Source organism: Stenella coeruleoalba (genome assembly GCF_951394435.1).
Source record: "Stenella coeruleoalba genome assembly, chromosome: 6".
Classification (NCBI taxonomy): Eukaryota; Metazoa; Chordata; class Mammalia; order Artiodactyla; family Delphinidae; genus Stenella; species Stenella coeruleoalba.
In genome coordinates, this window is record NC_137151.1 from 99,622,807 (window position 1) to 99,642,130 (window position 19,324).

The 19,324-nt window shown below is 33.3% G+C and overlaps 2 protein-coding genes across 11 annotated transcripts in view; one reads left to right on the forward strand and one right to left on the reverse strand.

Moving 5' to 3' along the window:
- CREB1 (cAMP responsive element binding protein 1) overlaps positions 1 to 19,324 on the forward strand; it is a 58,301-nt gene that overhangs the window by 24,877 nt on the left and 14,100 nt on the right. For 4 of the 9 annotated variants that reach the window (XR_013828632.1, XM_079923705.1, XM_079923704.1 and 1 more), the window contains exons 4-8: positions 399 to 440; positions 6,860 to 6,960; positions 11,303 to 11,445; positions 15,424 to 15,606; positions 17,507 to 17,657. Coding sequence is in view for 8 of the 9 variants with exons in the window: in XM_079923705.1 (XP_079779831.1) it covers positions 399 to 440; positions 6,860 to 6,960; positions 11,303 to 11,445; positions 15,424 to 15,606; positions 17,507 to 17,657 (620 nt within the window). In the remaining variant the exon portion in view is untranslated. Of the gene's footprint in view, positions 1 to 398; positions 441 to 6,859; positions 6,961 to 11,302; positions 11,446 to 14,034; positions 14,138 to 15,423; positions 15,607 to 15,750; positions 15,856 to 16,612; positions 16,676 to 17,506; positions 17,658 to 19,324 lie in introns of those variants that run through there. The other 5 variants (XM_079923708.1, XM_079923706.1, XM_079923709.1 and 2 more) reach the window with 4 other exon arrangements.
- The window catches only part of METTL21A (methyltransferase 21A, HSPA lysine), a 56,634-nt gene that overhangs the window by 6,365 nt on the left and 30,945 nt on the right, over positions 1 to 19,324 (reverse strand). The window contains exon 4 of one of the 2 annotated variants that reach the window (XR_013828633.1): positions 7,018 to 7,226. Coding sequence is in view for 1 of the 2 variants with exons in the window: in XM_079923715.1 (XP_079779841.1) it covers positions 7,108 to 7,226 (119 nt within the window). In the remaining variant the exon portion in view is untranslated. Of the gene's footprint in view, positions 1 to 6,970; positions 7,227 to 19,324 lie in introns of those variants that run through there. The other variant, XM_079923715.1, reaches the window with a different exon arrangement.

Sequence of the window (19,324 nt, forward strand, 5' to 3'; positions counted from 1 at the left end):
AAAATAATAACTTTGTAATTATTTTCTAAACATGCAATTGGAAAAAATAACCCTTGTCAAAAAGTAATAACCTTACCTAAGATATTATTTGAATGTAGAGAAAACCAGCTATGTTTAGGATTCTAAGTTAGAGTATATAACTTTGAAATGATATATTCAGAAAGTGCACTTTAAGAATCAGGGGTTTTTTCCATGCATGTTATCTTATTCTTTGGAAAGATTGTTCCTTTGGTTTGGATCCAAAGGGAATAAAGGTGTGTAAACCTCTACTTAACTGTAGGGAACCTAGGGCAGTATACATCTTTTCGATGAGCTTATTGGGGAAAAAAAAAAGACTTGAACGTTCATTCAAGTAGGCCATAACCCCAGCCTCCCATTTCATATTTTTTGCTTCACAGTCTTCCTGTAAGGACTTAAAAAGACTTTTCTCCGGAACTCAGGTGAGTCCTAGGTCCTAGATTTGGAGAGAACTATTTTTAGAAAGGAAGGTGAGAAATTGTTCTTTATATCTTTGTCCCTCTCTATAAACATAGAACTCAAGGTTTGAATAAAAATCTTAAGAGATCTTCTAGGTCTAGGCCAAACTTGTTACCTACCCAGCCCTTAGTCTGTTGCTTAATTTCCCTATATAATATCCTTCTCTCCTCCTCCAAATGGCAGTCCAGCTTTACTTGAACACTTTCAGAGAAAGGATGCTCTATCTCCAGAGGTAACTGATTTATAATTGGGGGTAATTGCTAAAATATTCTTTCCTGTGGTGAACCAGAATATCTTTCTAAAACTTTTACCTAGTGGTCCCAATTCTATTCTCAGAAACTAGTTAAGCAAATTTAACTTCTTTTTCTATTGGGCTGCTTCCTTTTCCCCATCTTCCACATCCTTCCCATTTAAAAAAAATGTCCAGACTAAGTAAATGCCTGTTTTTCTTCAGCCATTTATATATGACATAGCTTTGATTCCTCTTCACCATCCTTGTTGTCTTCTTGTGGGTGAGAACTCTGGTGTTTTCCTTGAGTTTAGTAGCCAGATTGATTGATACTTGGAGAGGGGAGAAGTCCCTCCTTTGTCCTAGAAGCATTCTATCAGTATCATCAAAGGATATACCAGATTTTGTCAGCCATATCATACTATTGAGTCATTGAGCCACTGTTAACCCACCTCTGCTTCATTCTGTCCCTGTGCCTTTGGTTTGCTTGGACATTTAAGGCAGGGCGGTGTGGGGGGTGGAGAAAAAAGAAAGAATATTTTAATATAAAATCATCAAGTTCTGTGCATTTCCATACTGAAAGATATTGGGAATGGAATTTGTTGTTACTGAGTAGGAGACAGTATAGTCCAGGTAAAGACTGAAGAATTTGATTTTTCTGTGGAACCACACTGACTGAACAATAGTCTCCTGTCCTGTGCCTCAGTTTTTATTTCATTGAATGCTTCCTAACTGTTTTTCATACTATGTATGCCATTACTAATTCCCTGCTCTTATCTTCCTCTTGATGATAGTGGAAAGAACCTGACCTGCTAGTCAGGAGACCTAGATTCCAGACCCCACATTAACCTTTACTTTTTCTTTTTCACTTACAGTGGGAGATCTTTCTATAAAGAACACACAAAAATTATCACAAAATTTGCTAAGATTACAAACATTGGTTTTAATATATGATGCCTAATTGTTGATTATATTCTTAATTTTAATCTTTACTTTGTGGTAAGAGTAATAATAATAATTTGGACCTGGGGTTATATGACCATTAACTTTATAGAAATGTGTATTCATCTTTTCAAAAATAGATTTTTCCATCAAAGTGAGCTGTGCTTATAATTAAAAGCCTGAATTCTACAAACAGAAACATAAACAGTATTTTTTTCTTTAAAGGCCCTAAACCATGGAGAAGCTATTAAACTTTAATGGTAATGTTAGCTGGTTAACAGTGATTAGCATTAATAAGTAGGAAGTGGTTTATATCAGAAGAGGTGATCAAACAAGGAGAGAGGTGATTCCTCAAACTTCTCGATGGGAGAATATTAGTATTCTAGAACAGCATTTCCAAAATATACAAGGTACATTTCTCTTGATGTGAGAATAAGACTTCTGTTTATCTTTTTTCATCTCAGAGTATTAGAAACTAAACTACTAATATTTCATGTATGGCTTGACATTGGTGCCCTAACATTATCCTTATGTATATATGTACATCAAATCTCACAGATTATGTAAGAATTCCCACAAAAATAATGGGAGTTACACAAATGTATAGAAGTTAACAGTGGCATCCTCACTTGTTAGTTTTGGATGCATTTTTAATACATTCATTTCCTCAGTAAATTTTTATTGGTCACATGCTATGTGCCAGTCACTGTTCTAGGTGATATGAAAGACAGCAGTGAACAAATAATACTTCTCTATTCTCATGAAGATCACATTTGAGCGAAGAGAGACAATGAAAAAATAAAATGTGTCAGGTGAGGATTAAGTGCTGGGAAGATGATTAAATTAAAGCAGGAGAAAGGGATAGAGAATGATGTGGAGGGAAGGGTGTTTTTTTTAGGTAGGGTGGTCAGGGAACACGATGAGCAGTGAAACTATAAACTAGTGAAGGAGGCTAAGCCATACAAATAATGAAAGCAAGTCCAAAGGCTCAGAAGTGAGAGTATGCTTTATGTACCAAAGAATAGCAAGAAATGGCCTGAATAGAGTGAGCAAGAGGGATAGCGGTTGGAGATGAACTTTCTGATACAGTCTTTACAGTACTTCATGATGTGATGGGAACAACAATAAAAATCTTTTGTGCAAGATAGAGATTCAGTGATTATCATATAGCAAAGTACTTGAGTTGCTTAACATAAGGATGAGTTTACTTGTTTGCTTTTTACATAAGACAAGTATTCCAAAGTTTCCGATCTTTTTAACAATGGCAAGCAAGGGATGACTTGCAAGGGATATGTTACCTAACAGATATTTTTGAAAGAAACAAATTCCTTTCAACTGTCCTTTCTGAGAGAAAGTGGCATTTTAACAATGCATGAGAGAATAACTGTATCTTGAAAGAAACTTGTGCTGTGGACAGAGTATTTTGAATATAGAAGTTTGGAAATGTTCCCATACTTTTTTTTTTTTTTTTACCTGCAAACAGTGTAAATTTGTACCCTAAAAACTCAAATCTATATACTTTCAAAACTCTGGAAATAGAGTTTCTAAACTATTCAGAAGTCTTCTAGAGTTTCAGTAGGTGTTGAACTTATTTGTTAAAATATAAAACCTTTTATTAGCATATAATAACTGACCAAGAGCCAGGGAGATGAAAATATACTAGTAAATCTCATCAGAAGTTTGTGTAATTGACAGATGAAAATGAAAAATGATTGTTTTAAACAATAGCAGATGTTAAATCACATTTCAGAAAGTCCAAGCTTAGAATCAGATTTTTGAGTCACTGTTATAAAATACTAAATGATTTTTAATTAATCATATTAAAGCACATCATTCTCACTGTTATGAAATATTAAATGATTTATCTTTAAGAAATTAACAGACGTATTTTAATATTTATACTTATCCTCTTTAAAAATTAATTTGTTTTATGATATAGATAAAACTTGTAAATAAATATATATGCTTATATAAAATTTTCTTATAATTAATTTATAATCTTATAATTAATTTATAAGGGAGATCTGCAGATCAGAAGAGTTTGGAGATTATTGCTCTAGACTTTTATTAAACTTCTTGATCCAGTGAGTAAAAACTGTACCTAAACCTGAGTCTGAACTCTACCCAAGAAAAGTGCTTAAGTTTCCAGGGTACCATGTATAGTTTGAGAAAACATCTAATACAACCATTTTTTAAATTTTGTTCTAGTCACTGTATATTTTATTTTGAAATTTCAAATAGCATCAGAATAGGACTTTTCCCCCTCTTATAAACAGAATATATGGGTTTTTAACAAACTAAGAGAAAACAGAGAAATATAGATGTAAAACTTTACATGTACAGGTGGTGGTTTGGCTTTTTGAAAATTTCTTAACATATAAGTGGCCATGGTTAAAGACCTATTTAAGGAGCTCAGGAAGGGGTTAATAAGAGGTGACAGGAGGTGAGGACCAGAGGAAGGGTATCTATCGTTGAAATGTGATGGTAGACTGTGATACTTAAAATTGGGATATAATTTTTCATGTGGGTATTTTTAATAACCTATTACATATAAACTATTATTTATTATCAAAGGATTTTTGGCATGATTTTTAATGGTCTTAGAAATGTGGGTTCAGTGGTTTTGGGATTTTCTTGTTTTTTGATTTGTTTTTGGTTTTGGGGGTGTGGGGTTGGGTTCTTTTGCTTTTTGGTAGATAGACCATAGGAGTTGACTTCCTAATTCTAAGTTCTCTCTGGATAGTATTCCCCCAAAGAGGAAATGTTAGATTCATTACGTAGTACTGAATAGTTCTGAATTCCCTTTACATTTAACAAGTTGCAGTACATATCACTTTTATGTGGAATCTTAAAAATACAAGAAACTAGTGAATATAAAGAAAAAGACTCACAGAGAACAAACTAGTGGTTACCTGCGGGGAGGGGCAATGTAGGAGTAGGGGACTAAGAGGTACAAACTATTATGTATAAAATAAGCTACAAGAATACATTGTACAACACAGGGAATATAGCCAATATTTTTTTTTGCCAATATTTTATAATAACTGTAAGTGGAATATAGCCTTTAAAAATTGCGACTCACTGTACTGTACGCCTGTAACTTATATAATATTGTACAGCAATCATACTTCAATTTTTTTTTAAGTTGCAGTCACGACAGAGTGATAAGTTAATTCCTTTTGTATGAATTGACAAATTCTTTCAGATGAGAGGAAAGGGGGACTTTTCGTTTTACTGGGAGCAATAGATCCATTGAGTTTGGGGGAAAAATTAAGGGCCATATATTTAATAAGCAATGATAATTTATTTCATTTCAAAATTGTCCTATGGGTGGTTTATGTAGCGTGCTTTAAAATTGTTGTTTTAATGACTTTCAACTTGGGAAAGTGTGCCTAAGTCATTATGTATCCTTAAAAGAAGGTTGTAAGAATGAGGGTTAAACCAAAAAAAGGCAGAAAGAACAATAGAGAAACTAAGGTTCTGAGAAGCATTAATGAGGGTAAACACTTGTCAGGATACTATCCACTTTGAGTTCAGTCTTCTTGTTATTCCTCGAAATTCTGACTCTCTGCTAAGGCTGTTTCACAACTCATCGCTCTACATCTATGAGAAAGTCTGTGCAGAGACTATGCTGAGTGGGCTAGTTAACAGCAGCTACAGAAGTAGGAAATTGTTCTGGGTGCTCCTTTGGCAGTAACTATAGCATTATTACTCTATAGAGAGTCACAGACTAAATTCAGCCTTGTCCATCTTTTTATCAGTCATTTCTGGATTCATTCAGTGTTACCTGTTAATTTTTAGGTCTATAAGACTATACCGTTTATACTTTAAAGTGTTTGGAGGGGCACATACATTACTTTATTATAGACATATTTTGTAAAGCATTACTAGATTTAGCAAATTTCATTTTAAAGTGAGTGTCTATCACAAAGCTCTGTGAAAATGAGTACCTGCTGTCCAGAACCCTTAGGCTCAGACCACATACTTGATTTCTCAAGTTCCTCTAAATGTGTTCATTCTTATTGCCATTGCCATAAATTTTGTTCAGGGAGCTAACCTACAGAGACCCTTTTGCCTTGGCTAAATCTAATTCTCACTCTTACAGCATGATGCTCACCTAGTTCAGGAAAGAGCAGGAGGCTCCTGCTGATTAGACTAGAGAAACTTGGCAGTATAAATTTGACAGACAAGCTTGCCTAGATGAGTGAACTTCTAGTCTAAAAATGGTCTAAAGACGTTCCTGGGTTGCTGCTTCTGACAAAACTGGTTTGAGATTGGAACCAACAGGATTTTGATGCTGGTAAGGCTGTCTAGAATTGAGATGTCAAGTGTGACAGTGACTCCACTACTTCGTAGCTTTGTGACTTGGGTGAGTTACTTAAACTCTTTGTGCCTCAGTTCTTCCATCTGTAAAGTGGACATAATAATTGTACTTATCTAGCACGTAAAGTTCCTGTAAGTATTAGTGAGTACTAAGTAATGTAATATATGTATATGCTTTAGCATAGCACCTGGCACATAGTAAGTTCTCAATAAATGCTAGTTGCTGTTATTATCCCATGTAAAATCTGTATTCAACTTACCTTTATTACTTCTCAATCCAAGGATACTTTCCAGAAATGCACAGTCCTTTACCTTGAAGTTTTGCTTAATAAAAATTGTAGAATGCCAACTTTGAAACGTGTCTATATGTAGCAGAGGGCTTCTTCCAAAATTGTTAGGAACAACCATCTGGAACACGGTTGAAGGATCACCGATCTTACTTGTACAATTGTAAATATATTCAAAACTATTTACCCAGTAGTTAAAGGAAAATATTTGTATAGGCATTAGACTTAATGGCCAAATATTTAGTTGTTTATTCTTTCTTTCATGTCAGAAACTTTATTTTACTTGGTAGTTTTGTTCTAACAACTGTAAGAAAACAACTGACAAGTAATATTGATACATTCTGGGTTGATTACAAGAAGTCCTGAAAGAGATTAGGCTGGTTTTGATGAAAAAATTTTAGGTCCTCTGACTTCTGTAGGATGAGTAAAGGGGAGAGGAAAGGGATGGTATGGTTGACTCCCATAAAAACTGATTTTTTTCCTACCGAATCACATATAAGGTTTATATATGTCCTTTTGTATTTCACTTTTTCTTAAAATTCATAAAAGTTTTATGAGAACTAAATTTGATTATCAAGATAAAGTTCTTCTTTATTTTCAGATTTCAACTATTGCAGAAAGTGAAGATTCACAGGAGTCAGTGGATAGTGTAACCGATTCCCAAAAACGAAGAGAAATTCTTTCAAGGAGGCCTTCCTACAGGTATGGAAAATTAATAGTTAAATGAACTTAGAATCAGAAGTATAAAGGTACCCTTACGTAGTTGCAGATGAAGAGATGTCGGAAGGCCAATGAGCTGCTGGATTCAGGACCATACAGAATACTTCTCTTCATCTTGAGTTGCTTCTCTCAAATAAGTAGAACCTTACTGTACAGAATAAGAGCACTTCTTACTCTGAACAGTCCTGGATAAACACTGATTTTTTTTTTTCCTTCTGTTTTTGTAGACTTTGCTGGCTGCTGCTTTTCTGTTAAAAAGATTGGAATACATTTGATAAGGTTATAGCATTTTCTAGCTATATGTCAATTCTGAGGCTACACTACCTACTTCACAACACATTTCTTATGCCATGGTACTTAGCATGATAGCTGCTTGTTAATTTAATAGTTGTTCAGGGTGATGTTTTGCTGATGTTCCCTAATTTTAGGGGCACCTTACTGTAGTTTTGTGTTCAGCTACAAAAGTTGTGTAAATCCATGCCTTGCCTCCAAGATGGACCAAAACTGTTTCTAATACTACGTAGAAATTGGCTCCATATTAAATATCTCCAGGAAGAGCAGTTCCACAAATCTTCATAAGCTTACTTCAGAGTTTAATGAACTTCAAACTTATTCTTCCCTGCTTTAGCCTGAATTATTTCTATTAATATATATTTCTGTTTTTCAAAGGGATGTTGAAATTTTTTTTCCCACTTTCTTGGCTGCTAAGCTAGCCCTTTTCTCTATCCTTACAAATAAATTAAGGACCCTAAATAAATACCTATAAATTGACTTTGAGGTCTTAAGAAATTCTTTGTTACCAAGTATGTGTTACCTTTATTTATACTCATAATTTTTTCAAAATATAGCTAGTTTTATCTTTTAACTTCGAAATGTATCTCATGTTAGTATATAAGATATTTGATCCTGAAGCAGATTCAACCTGGTACTAAGAAACAAGCTACATGGCTTCTCTATATATAAATTCTAGGCAAATCTTAGCTGTAGACCTTATATGAGTTTTATGTTGAAAAAAAATCTTTTATTTGCCTTTAATTGGCTTATAGTGTATATCCCAGCAAAAATCATTATATAGCACTTCAGTTACGAATCAAATAAAAGATGCCTGAGACCACACATGTGTAGAGAAAGCGTTACTTTTATGAAAGATGATAATATCTTCCCTTATAATCAAACCTCCATAGTGGAGTATACCATTATTTTGCTTTTGGTTTATGAACTCTTGAAACCTAGCCTCTATGTCTTGATTATAACAAGATCTTTAACAAAATTCTTAAGATGTTTTTGTGAAGTTGGAGAAATGGGAATTAAATAATACACGCTGGTTTTTATTGGAACAGCCCAGCTTTATAGTGATCAGTTTTTACCCAGAGGAAATCCTTGAAGGGTTCTCACTTGCTCTCATCTGGCTTGCTATTTTTACCAGCAATTTAGCTGAAAACATAGAGGCCATGCTTATCAGATTTGCAAATGACAGAAACTAAAGGGCTAAGTACCCTAATAGGTGGTAGAATAAGAACCTTGAAAGATCATAGCAGCCAAGGGAAATAGATTGAAACAAATAGGATGAAATGTTGGCGATAACTGTAAAATTTCTGAGCTTGAGTTTAAAATAAAATCGATTGGGCTTCCCTGGTGGCGCGGTGGTTGCGAGTCCACCTGCCGATGAAGGGGACATGGGTTCGTGCCGTGGTCTGGGAAGATCCCACGTGCCGCGGAGTGGCTGGGCCCGTGAGCCGTGGCCGCTGAGCCTGCACGTCCGGAGCCTGTGCTCCGCAACGGGAGAGGCCCGTGTACCGCAAAAAAAATAAAAAATAAAAAAAAATAAAATTGATTATTCAAGTATAGGATTCTGGATTAAGAATTCATCTAAAAAATATAATTATGCTCTTTTAATTATCATTGATTAGATGTGGTTGCCAAAAAAAGCCAATATGCTGTAAGGCTACGTTGGTTTAAAAAAAAAAAAAACCTAGTGTCTAGATTAAGGGAGGGAATTAATCCCACTGCTCAGACCACATTTGGAATACACTTTAAGAGAAAGTGAACTTTCTTGAGTGGAGAATGTCCAGGATGGTCTGGAGCAACAATTTGAAAAACTGGAAAAAAAGACTGAGAATGATTGCTGGCTTCGTGCAGAAGAGAAGTAGATTTATTTGTAGGTCTAGAAAAGTAGCTTTTAAACTTTTTTTAAACCACAATAAGGAATATATCTTTACAGTTCTCTCTTTCTTCATTATATATAGGTGTGTATGTACACACACACGTATATACCTATATATAGGGATCTGAAGCAAAAATTAATACAAAGCAATACTCATCCTTATGTGTGACGCTTAGCTGTTTTTTATTTATTGTTTATGTTGGTTGCAACATGCTTAATTGTTTTCATGGCCCACATAGGGGTTATGACTTGAGTTTGAAAAACATTGCTCTAAAGACCAATACAACTCAAAATATGGTCCACAGCCCAGACTGGTAAATCAGCATCTGGTTAGAAATGCAAATTCTCAGGCCCTTACCCCATATCTAATGAATTAGAATCTCTAGGGAGGGGACCCAGGAATCTGTCTGTGTTTTAACATGCTCTTCAAGAGCTTCTTTTGTATACTGAAGTTTGAAAAACAAGTGTTCTAGAACAGTGATACCCAAATCATGATGTATTGACCAGCTGTCAGTTTCCAAGCTGTTTAAAATAGTTTTGTATCTTGTTTGCAAAGAGAGAAAACCATCCTTACAGTAAAAATAGAAGTTTACTAAATAGGAACAGGCAGATGTGGAAAAGAATGAGTAAGAAGTCTTACAAATGAGAAATACAATCAGGGGAATTATTTTTTTTTAAAAACAACTGTAAGAATATTTTCTACAGTACCAATAAATGTAATTACATACATAAATATATAAAAGCCAGTATTATTATAGTTTTACTTTGTAACTCCTCTTTTTCTCCCATGATTTGAAAGGCAAATGCATAAAACAATAATTATAAATCTGTTAATGAACACACAAGGCATGAAGATGTAATTTGTTACAATAACTACATAAGGGGGAAATTTTTGGTAGATGGTTAAGGCTAAGTTTCAAACTGGTTTGTTAGAAATTTAAGATTTCAAAAATTTACTTGGGTTAGTATTTTTTTCCCCTCTTCTGTGATTATGTTATTCATTTGAAATGTGGTAAGATTCATTTGTTTTTGTTTGTTTTCCATTTTAGAATTCTTCTGCCATCCTTGTTGATAATTAATTTATTTCTTTGAATATGTAAAAGATTAACATGGTTCCAAAAGTCAGAATTGTACATATACACACACACACACTCAGAAGTGTCCCTCCACCCATCCTTTTTTACTTCTTTCCCACCCACCCCCAGTAGATAACTAATCAAATTGAACTCCATCTAGTTTATCCTTTCTGACTTTTTTTTCTTGAGCAGATGAACAGATACACAAATATTTTCTTATTTTCTTATTTCACCTTCATTCGTATACAAAAGGTACCATGCTATATCCATTATTTGGATGAGCCATAGTTTATTCAACCATTCTCGTATATGTGAGCATGGAGATTGTTTCTAGTCTTTTGCAGTTGCAGTCGATGCTGCCATGATTAATCCTATGCATATTTATTTTGTACTGTTGGAAGTATATTTTAAGGGTAAATTCCTGGAAGTAAGATTGCTGTGTAAACACATTTGGTTTCCCAAATTCCCTCCATAAGGGTTGTGCCAGTTTTATACTTCTAACAGCAATATACAAGAGCATGTATTTTCTCACAGCTTTGCTAACAGACTGTATTGTTATACTTTTTTTTATTTTTACCAATCTGAGAGTTGAGAAGTTAAAAATCAGGTTTTTGGTCTTTTTTTCCCCTCAGTATTCAGGAGTTATTTGTATGTTAGGGATATTGGACCTTTATCTGTAATATATGTGAACATTTTCTCCTAGTATGTTTGATCATCTTTGACTTTATTTTTGGTGTTCTTTGCCATAAAAAAGCGTTTTTTTCCTGTAGTCAGTTTTATTAATCTCTTCTTTAATTGTACCTGGATTTTGAATCATAGTCTTTCTTTATGTTCATTTTAAAGAGAAATGCATCTGTTTTTTCTAGTCCTCATATGGTTTTGACATGTGCATCCCTGATCCATTTTTAGTTTTATTGTTGCAAATTTTATTGTTTATTATTGTAAATTTTTTAACTGTAAAATTTTAAAATTCTCTCTTAAGCACTATCAGCTTTCTGCCAGTTTTCTGATCTTTTCCTCTTCTTTGTATTTAGCCAGTAAATGTTACTTTTGTTTTAATTGATATAGTTCTCTATTTTTCTAGGAAAATTTTGAATGACTTATCTTCTGATGCACCAGGAGTGCCAAGGATTGAAGAAGAGAAGTCTGAAGAGGAGACTTCAGCACCTGCCATCACCACTGTAACGGTGCCAACTCCGATTTACCAAACTAGCAGTGGACAGTATAGTGAGTAATAGATATTTCTGTTTTGGAAAGTGCGATGAAAAACTAATGACTGCATTTTCCTTAAAGTAATCTTACAAGCACCAGCTCTTTTCTAAATCTTGGTTGTCATTTTATTTCCTTTACTTATATGCAAAGTTTTGTAACAGAAGTATTTTCTTTCCTTCAGGGTTTAGTTAGGATTGCTTAGGTATGTAAGACCTTTAAATGGCCCTTTGTTTTGTGCAGATGCATGGAGAGTCTTACAAGTTTTTCAAACCACTGCTTGAAACTCTGTATTTCAGTCCTCATATAGCATATGATGTTAATAGAAAACATGAGTTTTTCAGATAATCATTCTTTGATTATGTTTAAGGCCAAAAATGGTCTCATTATTCATCTATTTTAATAATTCATCTTTCTTTCTAAAAGTAGCATTTTTAAATCATATTGACGTTTCACGGTGGGGTGGAGAGGCTTGTTTGCAGTCTACCAGCACATTTAATTATTATTCCTTTTAAGATAAAAGGTAGTGTAGTGAATTGTAATAATGTGAGCGTAAGGACTGCTGAAATTAAGAGGGCACTTTGCTTTTTGTCGCACAGAAAGCAAAGATTTCTTTTGCAGAATTATCAAAGTTTCCATTTCTCTGATGTCTCTGACACTTAGGTCTCTCTTCTTATCTTTCACCTAAATCTGTTATAAAGAACTTTTGAGTTCTGCTTTTGTTTGATCAAAGGCATTTGTGTGAATGGTACCTTTTTCCTCTTTTCCCAATATCTTTCTGCCTCCCAAAGTGCCTCACACATTGATGTCTTCATTTTGATTTGTTCATTAAATCCAGTGCTACCCATTATATAGTTTTCCTCCCTGTCTTCCTTAATTACAAATTAAATGTACACATTGAAACTCTTGCTGCATTGGTTTTCTAATGCCCTGGGGTAGTCTGTGTCAGAAATATGTGTAAAAGTTTGACTCCCAAGTTCATAGTTTTCCATTTACAGCTCAGCCTTGGTTTGTATAACTAATTGCATTCCAACTGAATTAAAAACAAGTAGCAGACTTTTTAGCTCAACCAAAGCTGAAACTTTTAATAGTAAGTAGAAGGCAGGCATTTCTGACTAAGCTTCTTGTCCATTCTGTAAGCTCATTAGAGTTCACTCATTCTTTTCCTTCTTAAGTTCTTTGTTGGCAGAAATAGATACTATCTATATATGTGTATGTGTGTATTTTTTAGCCTTATATCCAAATAATTTGAGTTATTCAAGGTGTGTGTTCTAAGACCTTGATATGTGAACTTTTTTTTTCTTCAACTTCACCACGCTTGAGGGATACAGCATACTCCTGTTAGTAACAGATTCACTCACCACAGCAATTCTCACTTGAACTAGAAATAGAAAGCATGCTCTTTAGGAAAGAGGCATATCAAAATCTCAAATAGGGAAGTGAAGTTGAGGGAGGTGAAGCTGAGAAAAATAGATGTTTAATTTGGCAACTGACAGTTGCTAGTTTTAAAGGTTAATACTTTGAGATTTTAAAAGCTTTATACATTATCTTTATCCCTTATTCTCTGTATGTGCACATAGGACCTTGATGGAACTGATTTAACATTATGTTCTTGATTGTCGTTAAGAATCAATATAACGACCACTTACATATACAATATTTATTTGTTTCTTAACTTACAAAAGAAATATATGGTTGTAAAAAGTCAAATGGTAGAGGTTTTTAGTGTTAATAAAAAGTAAAAACCCTTTCCATCCCTCCCCATTAGAGTTTGGTATATATCCTTCCATTCTTTTTCATTCTGTTTATACATACATGTGTCATGTGTCATTTTTATACAAGTGAGACCTACATTATTTATATACCATAGACAAATATATGCATATATAGTTATGTATGTAGTTTCTTTTAATAGCTACATTGTGTTTCACTGTAAAATATAACATTTATTTAAAAATCACACACTGATGAATATTTAGGACATTTCTACTGTTTCAAACAATGCTACCTGAACATTCTTTTATATATATAGTATCCTGTCCTGTCAGTGGGGATAGCATCTAAAGAGTGGAATTGTTGAAGCCAAGCCAGCCTGCCCAATTACCCTTCCCAGTGGCTACACCAATTTGTACTCCTTCAATAAATTGTTTTTTTTTTTTAACTAATACTATTATTAGTTTTGTCCATTACTTGGTTCACAGTTCCTGATAATAGAGTCTTGTTTGAGAGATTTTATTCTTAGTTAGAAAAACATATTTTATTTCACTAACTGAAACTGTTTTCATTGTGGCTCCTCAGAATCTCAGCTGGGTTTGTTTAATTATACTCTTTTCCTTCTTCTAGATTTTGTGGTAGAATCATTATACACACCTAAAAATATATCAGTTGCTTGATTTCTATCTTTTTTTCTTGTTTTAATGAATTTAGTTTTATTGAAAGCTATCTTAAGTCCTTTTGGAATATGAAGTATATAACTATTAAGAGAAAAACAATGTTTGATAGGCTCAGACTTGAGTTATTCAGAGTACTTTCATATATACATGATCTCATTTGATTTTTATAACAATTGTACTTAGTGGCTAGAACCAGATATTTTTATTTTTACAGAAGAGATAACAGATTCAAATAACAGTTTAGTGATGGAACTTGGACTAGAGCCCAGATCTCCTGATTTCTAGTTTCCTTCTTTCCTCCCACCTTGAGTTCATTGGTATGTAGTCAAGAAGAAAGTTGTGTGCATTGAATACAGTGGAATTTGCTTATTAACTCTATTTGAGAAATTGTGGTTTGATTCTGTTAACCTGATTCTTTCAAGTTATCATGAAGTATTAATCTCAGAATAGTTTTTACATATTCCTTTTTTTCTCCTTGTCTAAGATAAGTAAAATTTATGGGATTAGCTAATGTGGGTAGATTGTATATGCCAGTATCTTAATTTCCACAAGTATTATTTACTAAACCAAATCACAGCCATTAACTGTTATTATTTCTTGATTGAACAGTAAATAATCCAGTTTTTCATACATAGATGACTCAGGATATTAGTTACCCAGAGCTAGCTGACAGTTGATCCCAAACTAATTTCCTTCTAACAGACAAAAAGTAACATGCTCAAATCAGACATGTTGACTTAGTTAAAATCCATTATGCAATTTTATATGTAATATTGTGATTTTTAGTCCTTCTCTTTTTGGAAAACTTTTAACAGGGAAAGTATCTTATTAACTTTTTACATGTACTGTAGCATAAAGGTTAATTGAGGTTTTTTATAAAGTGAAATGTCTACTAGTATGAGCCAAAGTTGATTCCTTTGTAAAAGATAAATGACAAGTATGATTAATTTGTGAATAATCAACGGATCCTACATGAGAATGCTTGAACTTAGAAATAGCAGTAAAATATTTTTTTCTAAATGATGATCTTGGGCTCTAATTTTAAACTCCACGAGAGGTCTGTGATAATTAAGTTCCATAGGACATTTCCGTTGTTCCACTGAGTGGACTTTTGTTACACTTCATGCATTGCTAACCGAGTTAGAGAACAGAATGCACTACTGAACTGCTTTATTAATTATGAATTAAATAATCATTTATTGGGTGCCTGTTACATGCCCATATCTGTGCTAATAAGTACATGAACGTAGAGAAGGAAAATAATATGTAGTTAATGCCAGAATAAAGGAAGTGTGGGTCACAGAGTGGTACTTCTTGTGAACCAAGTAACTTCAAGTGGAATTTAACATTTTCTCATTTTTTATTAACTGACATTACTGTAAATTATAATGTTCATAGAGTACGTTTGTATTCTTGAAATTGGATATAGGTTTCCTGAGCAGAAAGTTACTTGAGTATACAAAATCCTTCTTGGTGATGTTATTTGCTGTAATAATTTCTCCTAGATTATGCCTTGCAAATTATTCTGCTTTGAATTTAGTGTGTGTATAAGACTTACATGGTATTAATTAAACTTGTAATAATAAAATCCATTGGGTTTTAGTTGCCATTACCCAGGGAGGAGCAATACAGCTGGCTAACAATGGTACCGATGGGGTACAGGGCCTGCAGACATTAACCATGACCAATGCAGCTGCCACTCAGCCGGGTACTACCATCCTACAGTATGCACAGACCACTGATGGACAGCAGATCTTAGTGCCCAGCAACCAAGTTGTTGTTCAAGGTAAGAGAATTCAGAATTCACAGGTGTGGTAAATTCTTTGAAAAGTTAAAATTTTATAGACTCAGAAAAAGTAAGTATGATACTGCAAAGCACTATTAAAATATAGTTTATTTTTCTTCATTATAGATACTGTTTTCCATGAACTCTTCTTCCATTATTCCAATTGGACCAAAATGTCATGGCATAAAAACAACTATTTTCAATTTTAAAAATATAACATCTATCTTTATTGGATATAGGAGAAATGAGGTAGGTTAGAGGGAAAGACAATAAAATTAGGAGTTAAAAAAAGATAGATTCTAAATCTAAATATATAGAGATTCACTTTGTGACCTTTGTGAGTAAGACCCAGCCTCCCTGGGCCTCATTTTTTTTCATGTGTCAAATGAAAAGTTGTACTAAATCACTGATAAGAATCTTTGGAGGTTCAAAATTCTGTTCCTCTGCTTTTAAGTCAAAAGAAATTTACATCTTCATTTCTAAGATCATCATTTTTTATTTCAAAGGATAGCATTATATTCTGAAAAATCTTATACCAGTGTGTAAGTCTCCTGGTCTATGAGCAAAAGTAGTTAAATCCATGGTGAATTATAGAAATAGCTTTTTTCTGTATTGTTTTGTTTTAATTTTTTTGTTTTCTTCCTATTTGTTTCAGAAATCTTTATGGATGGGAGTTGACCATTTTTCTTTGAATTCACTTGAATATTTTAAGAATATGATTTATGCCACATTTAAAATTTGCATATTAAGGAACTAATAATAAATCTGTTTCTAAAATATTTTTATTAAAAATATGTTTTGCCTCTGTTAGGTAATGACAGATGTGCCCTTTCACCATGGATGATTAATTTTGAATAATTCTAAAACACCAACTAGAGAGTCATAATTTATTTAAAGGGCCCTAATGTATTTACAGAATATTTTCTGTTACTAAACAAATAATATTTGAAGAAGATAATATTTTGCTTATTAATGGGAGTAAAACAACTTTTCACTTTACATGCAGGTACTCAAAAATTGTAAAGCAGGATGTCAGTGAATTTGAATTCTGAACGTCAGTTTGAAGATGGTAACATGTTTAGTATATAAATCTTTTCCACTCAAACTACACATTTTAATTGATATTAATAACAAATATGGATGATTTTATAAAGAGCTTCAAATTCTCTCAGATAATGTTAGGTTTCTTATTCCTAGGAGGGCATATTATTAAGCTGTTTTTAGAAGCGATTTGACAAATAGAGACTTTTTCTTTTCACAAATGATGGATCATTTAGAAAAGTAAAACTTCAATTTGTTCAGCCGTTATCATTTACATTAAAACAATGCTTACAAGTAATATAATTGGCATCAAATGGTACACTTTTTCATACTTTGTTTTGTTACAATTAGGAATTTATAATAGTTGACCATTATGCTTTATTTTCTCTTCCATTTTGCTATTTTATGAAAAATCATGGTCGTTTTTATGTCGTGGCAAGAGTCTACTTGAAATTTTTTAATATGAATTTACCAATATCAAAGGAAGACATTGAGGACTATACTCTATCTAGGAAGATCATCCAGGCTGTGCCCCACTTACCTTTTAGACTTAAGGTTGGTAAGCATGTTAACAACAGAATAGAACTACATTCCAATGAAAGATAAATATAAGACCCAGCAGACATAAGTTAAGACCTCTTTCATCCAAGTGACTATACTAGTAAATACATTAAATTGGGAATTAATTTCTGAGTAATGTCCCAAAGAGTGCTGATTCTTTCAACATTTTAGTCAGAATCATCTGTTCCTTTTTTTCCTTTTAATCCAAAATATATGTTTAGATTGATGATTGACACGTAGTTTTACCAAGTCACAGTGGTTCAGTGTCTTACACCATGCTCACTGTTTTTCTTTTCAGCTGCCTCTGGAGATGTACAAACATACCAGATTCGCACAGCACCCACTAGCACCATTGCCCCTGGAGTTGTTATGGCGTCCTCCCCAGCACTTCCTACACAACCTGCTGAAGAAGCAGCACGAAAGAGAGAGGTTCGCCTCATGAAGAACAGGTACATACATTGCATTTACTTATATTGTTGTAGGTCAGGCATATTTTCAGATTCTGCCAGATGTGTGTCTTTAACATCTGCTGACAATAGGATCTTTGCATTGAGATATTTTTCTGGTAAAATTGATGGATCTTGCTAAAACTTCTTTATTTAGCTTCTCATAAGCTGCACTTATGAGATGGCTAATGGGATTATGGGTCCATCTTTGATGATAGAGTAGTTTTCGTTCATGCAATTTCCCCATGGGAGATTTAACGCACAACTTTGCTATGTTTTCACTATTGCTTCAACCAACTATCTAGGTTATTTAAAATTGTTTATTTTCATGAGTAGTATTGTTAAGATTAAGAGTTTTATGTATATATATATTAAAATTAAGTGTTAAGGTTTATTTATATTAAATGTATTTGTAATAGGTAAATGTATGATGGCCAGTCTAAGTTTTAATGCATATTATCTTTACTCAAAATAATAACAATTTAACACCTAAAGAAAGATTCTTCAAAAATAGATTAATGCCGAGAATATCTTATTATTGACAAAAATCTTAAAATAGAACTAGTCTTCAGCAATGAAAATGCTACATATCAAAAATTTATTAAATGTGGGAAAGTTATTCCCATAAAGTAAATTCATAGCTGTAAATGGCTTTGTCATCAAAAAAACGTAATAAAAATTTTTTTACTTATATTTACCTTAGTATTTTTATTTATTTAGTTTAGGATTTAAATATTTAGCTTAACATATAGAAATGACCTAAGACAAAACAAAGAAAATGAAAATAAAGATATTAAAAGTTTGAAACAGTGAAAATATTCCACTGCTTTTCACCTCAAGATTCTTCAACTGCTGTGATAAAGTGAAAGAAACATAGAGGTTGAACTTAGAGGATGTGGATTCAAGTCCTAGATCTACCCCTTTTGCTGTGACTTTAGAAGAACATAACCTTCTAAACTTCAGTTTTCTCCTTTGTAAAACAGGATCCCACTACGCACCCAGAGGGTTGCTCTGGGGGTCAAATATGTGGGTCAAGTAAGATAATTCCTTTGAAAGCACTTTGTAACTGCAGTGCTCTGTTGAAGTGTCTGTTTTTGTGCAATTTCATGTTTCAGCTTAGATCAACCTCTTTCATTCCTAAAATATTCCTAGCTGTTATAGAATGTTGGTGAATTACACCTAGGCAGAAATGGCACAGTTTTTTCCAGATTATTAGGAAAAGAGTTGGAAACAAGCTGAGTAACTTATTTCATTTGTGCTCCATCAATGTGTGATTTTAAGTAAGCTACAATAATAAACAGAAGCATAAAAGCTGTGTTCATATTTAAATGTATTTTAAAATATAAATTAAACTGTGTTTTAAACTTTTTTAATGTTTGTAAGGAAATGTGTAAGTAACCCTTTTGAAAATTAGAAGCAAGTCTGATTAGAAGTCTCAAGTAAAGGCTAGGTTATAAAGTTTAAGACGAGAACATTTACTGAAGAAACCAGTTCTCAGCAGACACAACAGAGCAGTCAGGTAAAAAATACATCTCTTGATTGTGAAAGCAACAAAGGACTTCAGATTATGTCTGTGTAGTTTGGCTCTATGGAACAGAAACCTTTCCCCTTACACAGAAACCACTTAAGAAGCAGCTTAATTGTAGTGGGTGAGGAGGCAGCACTGCAGC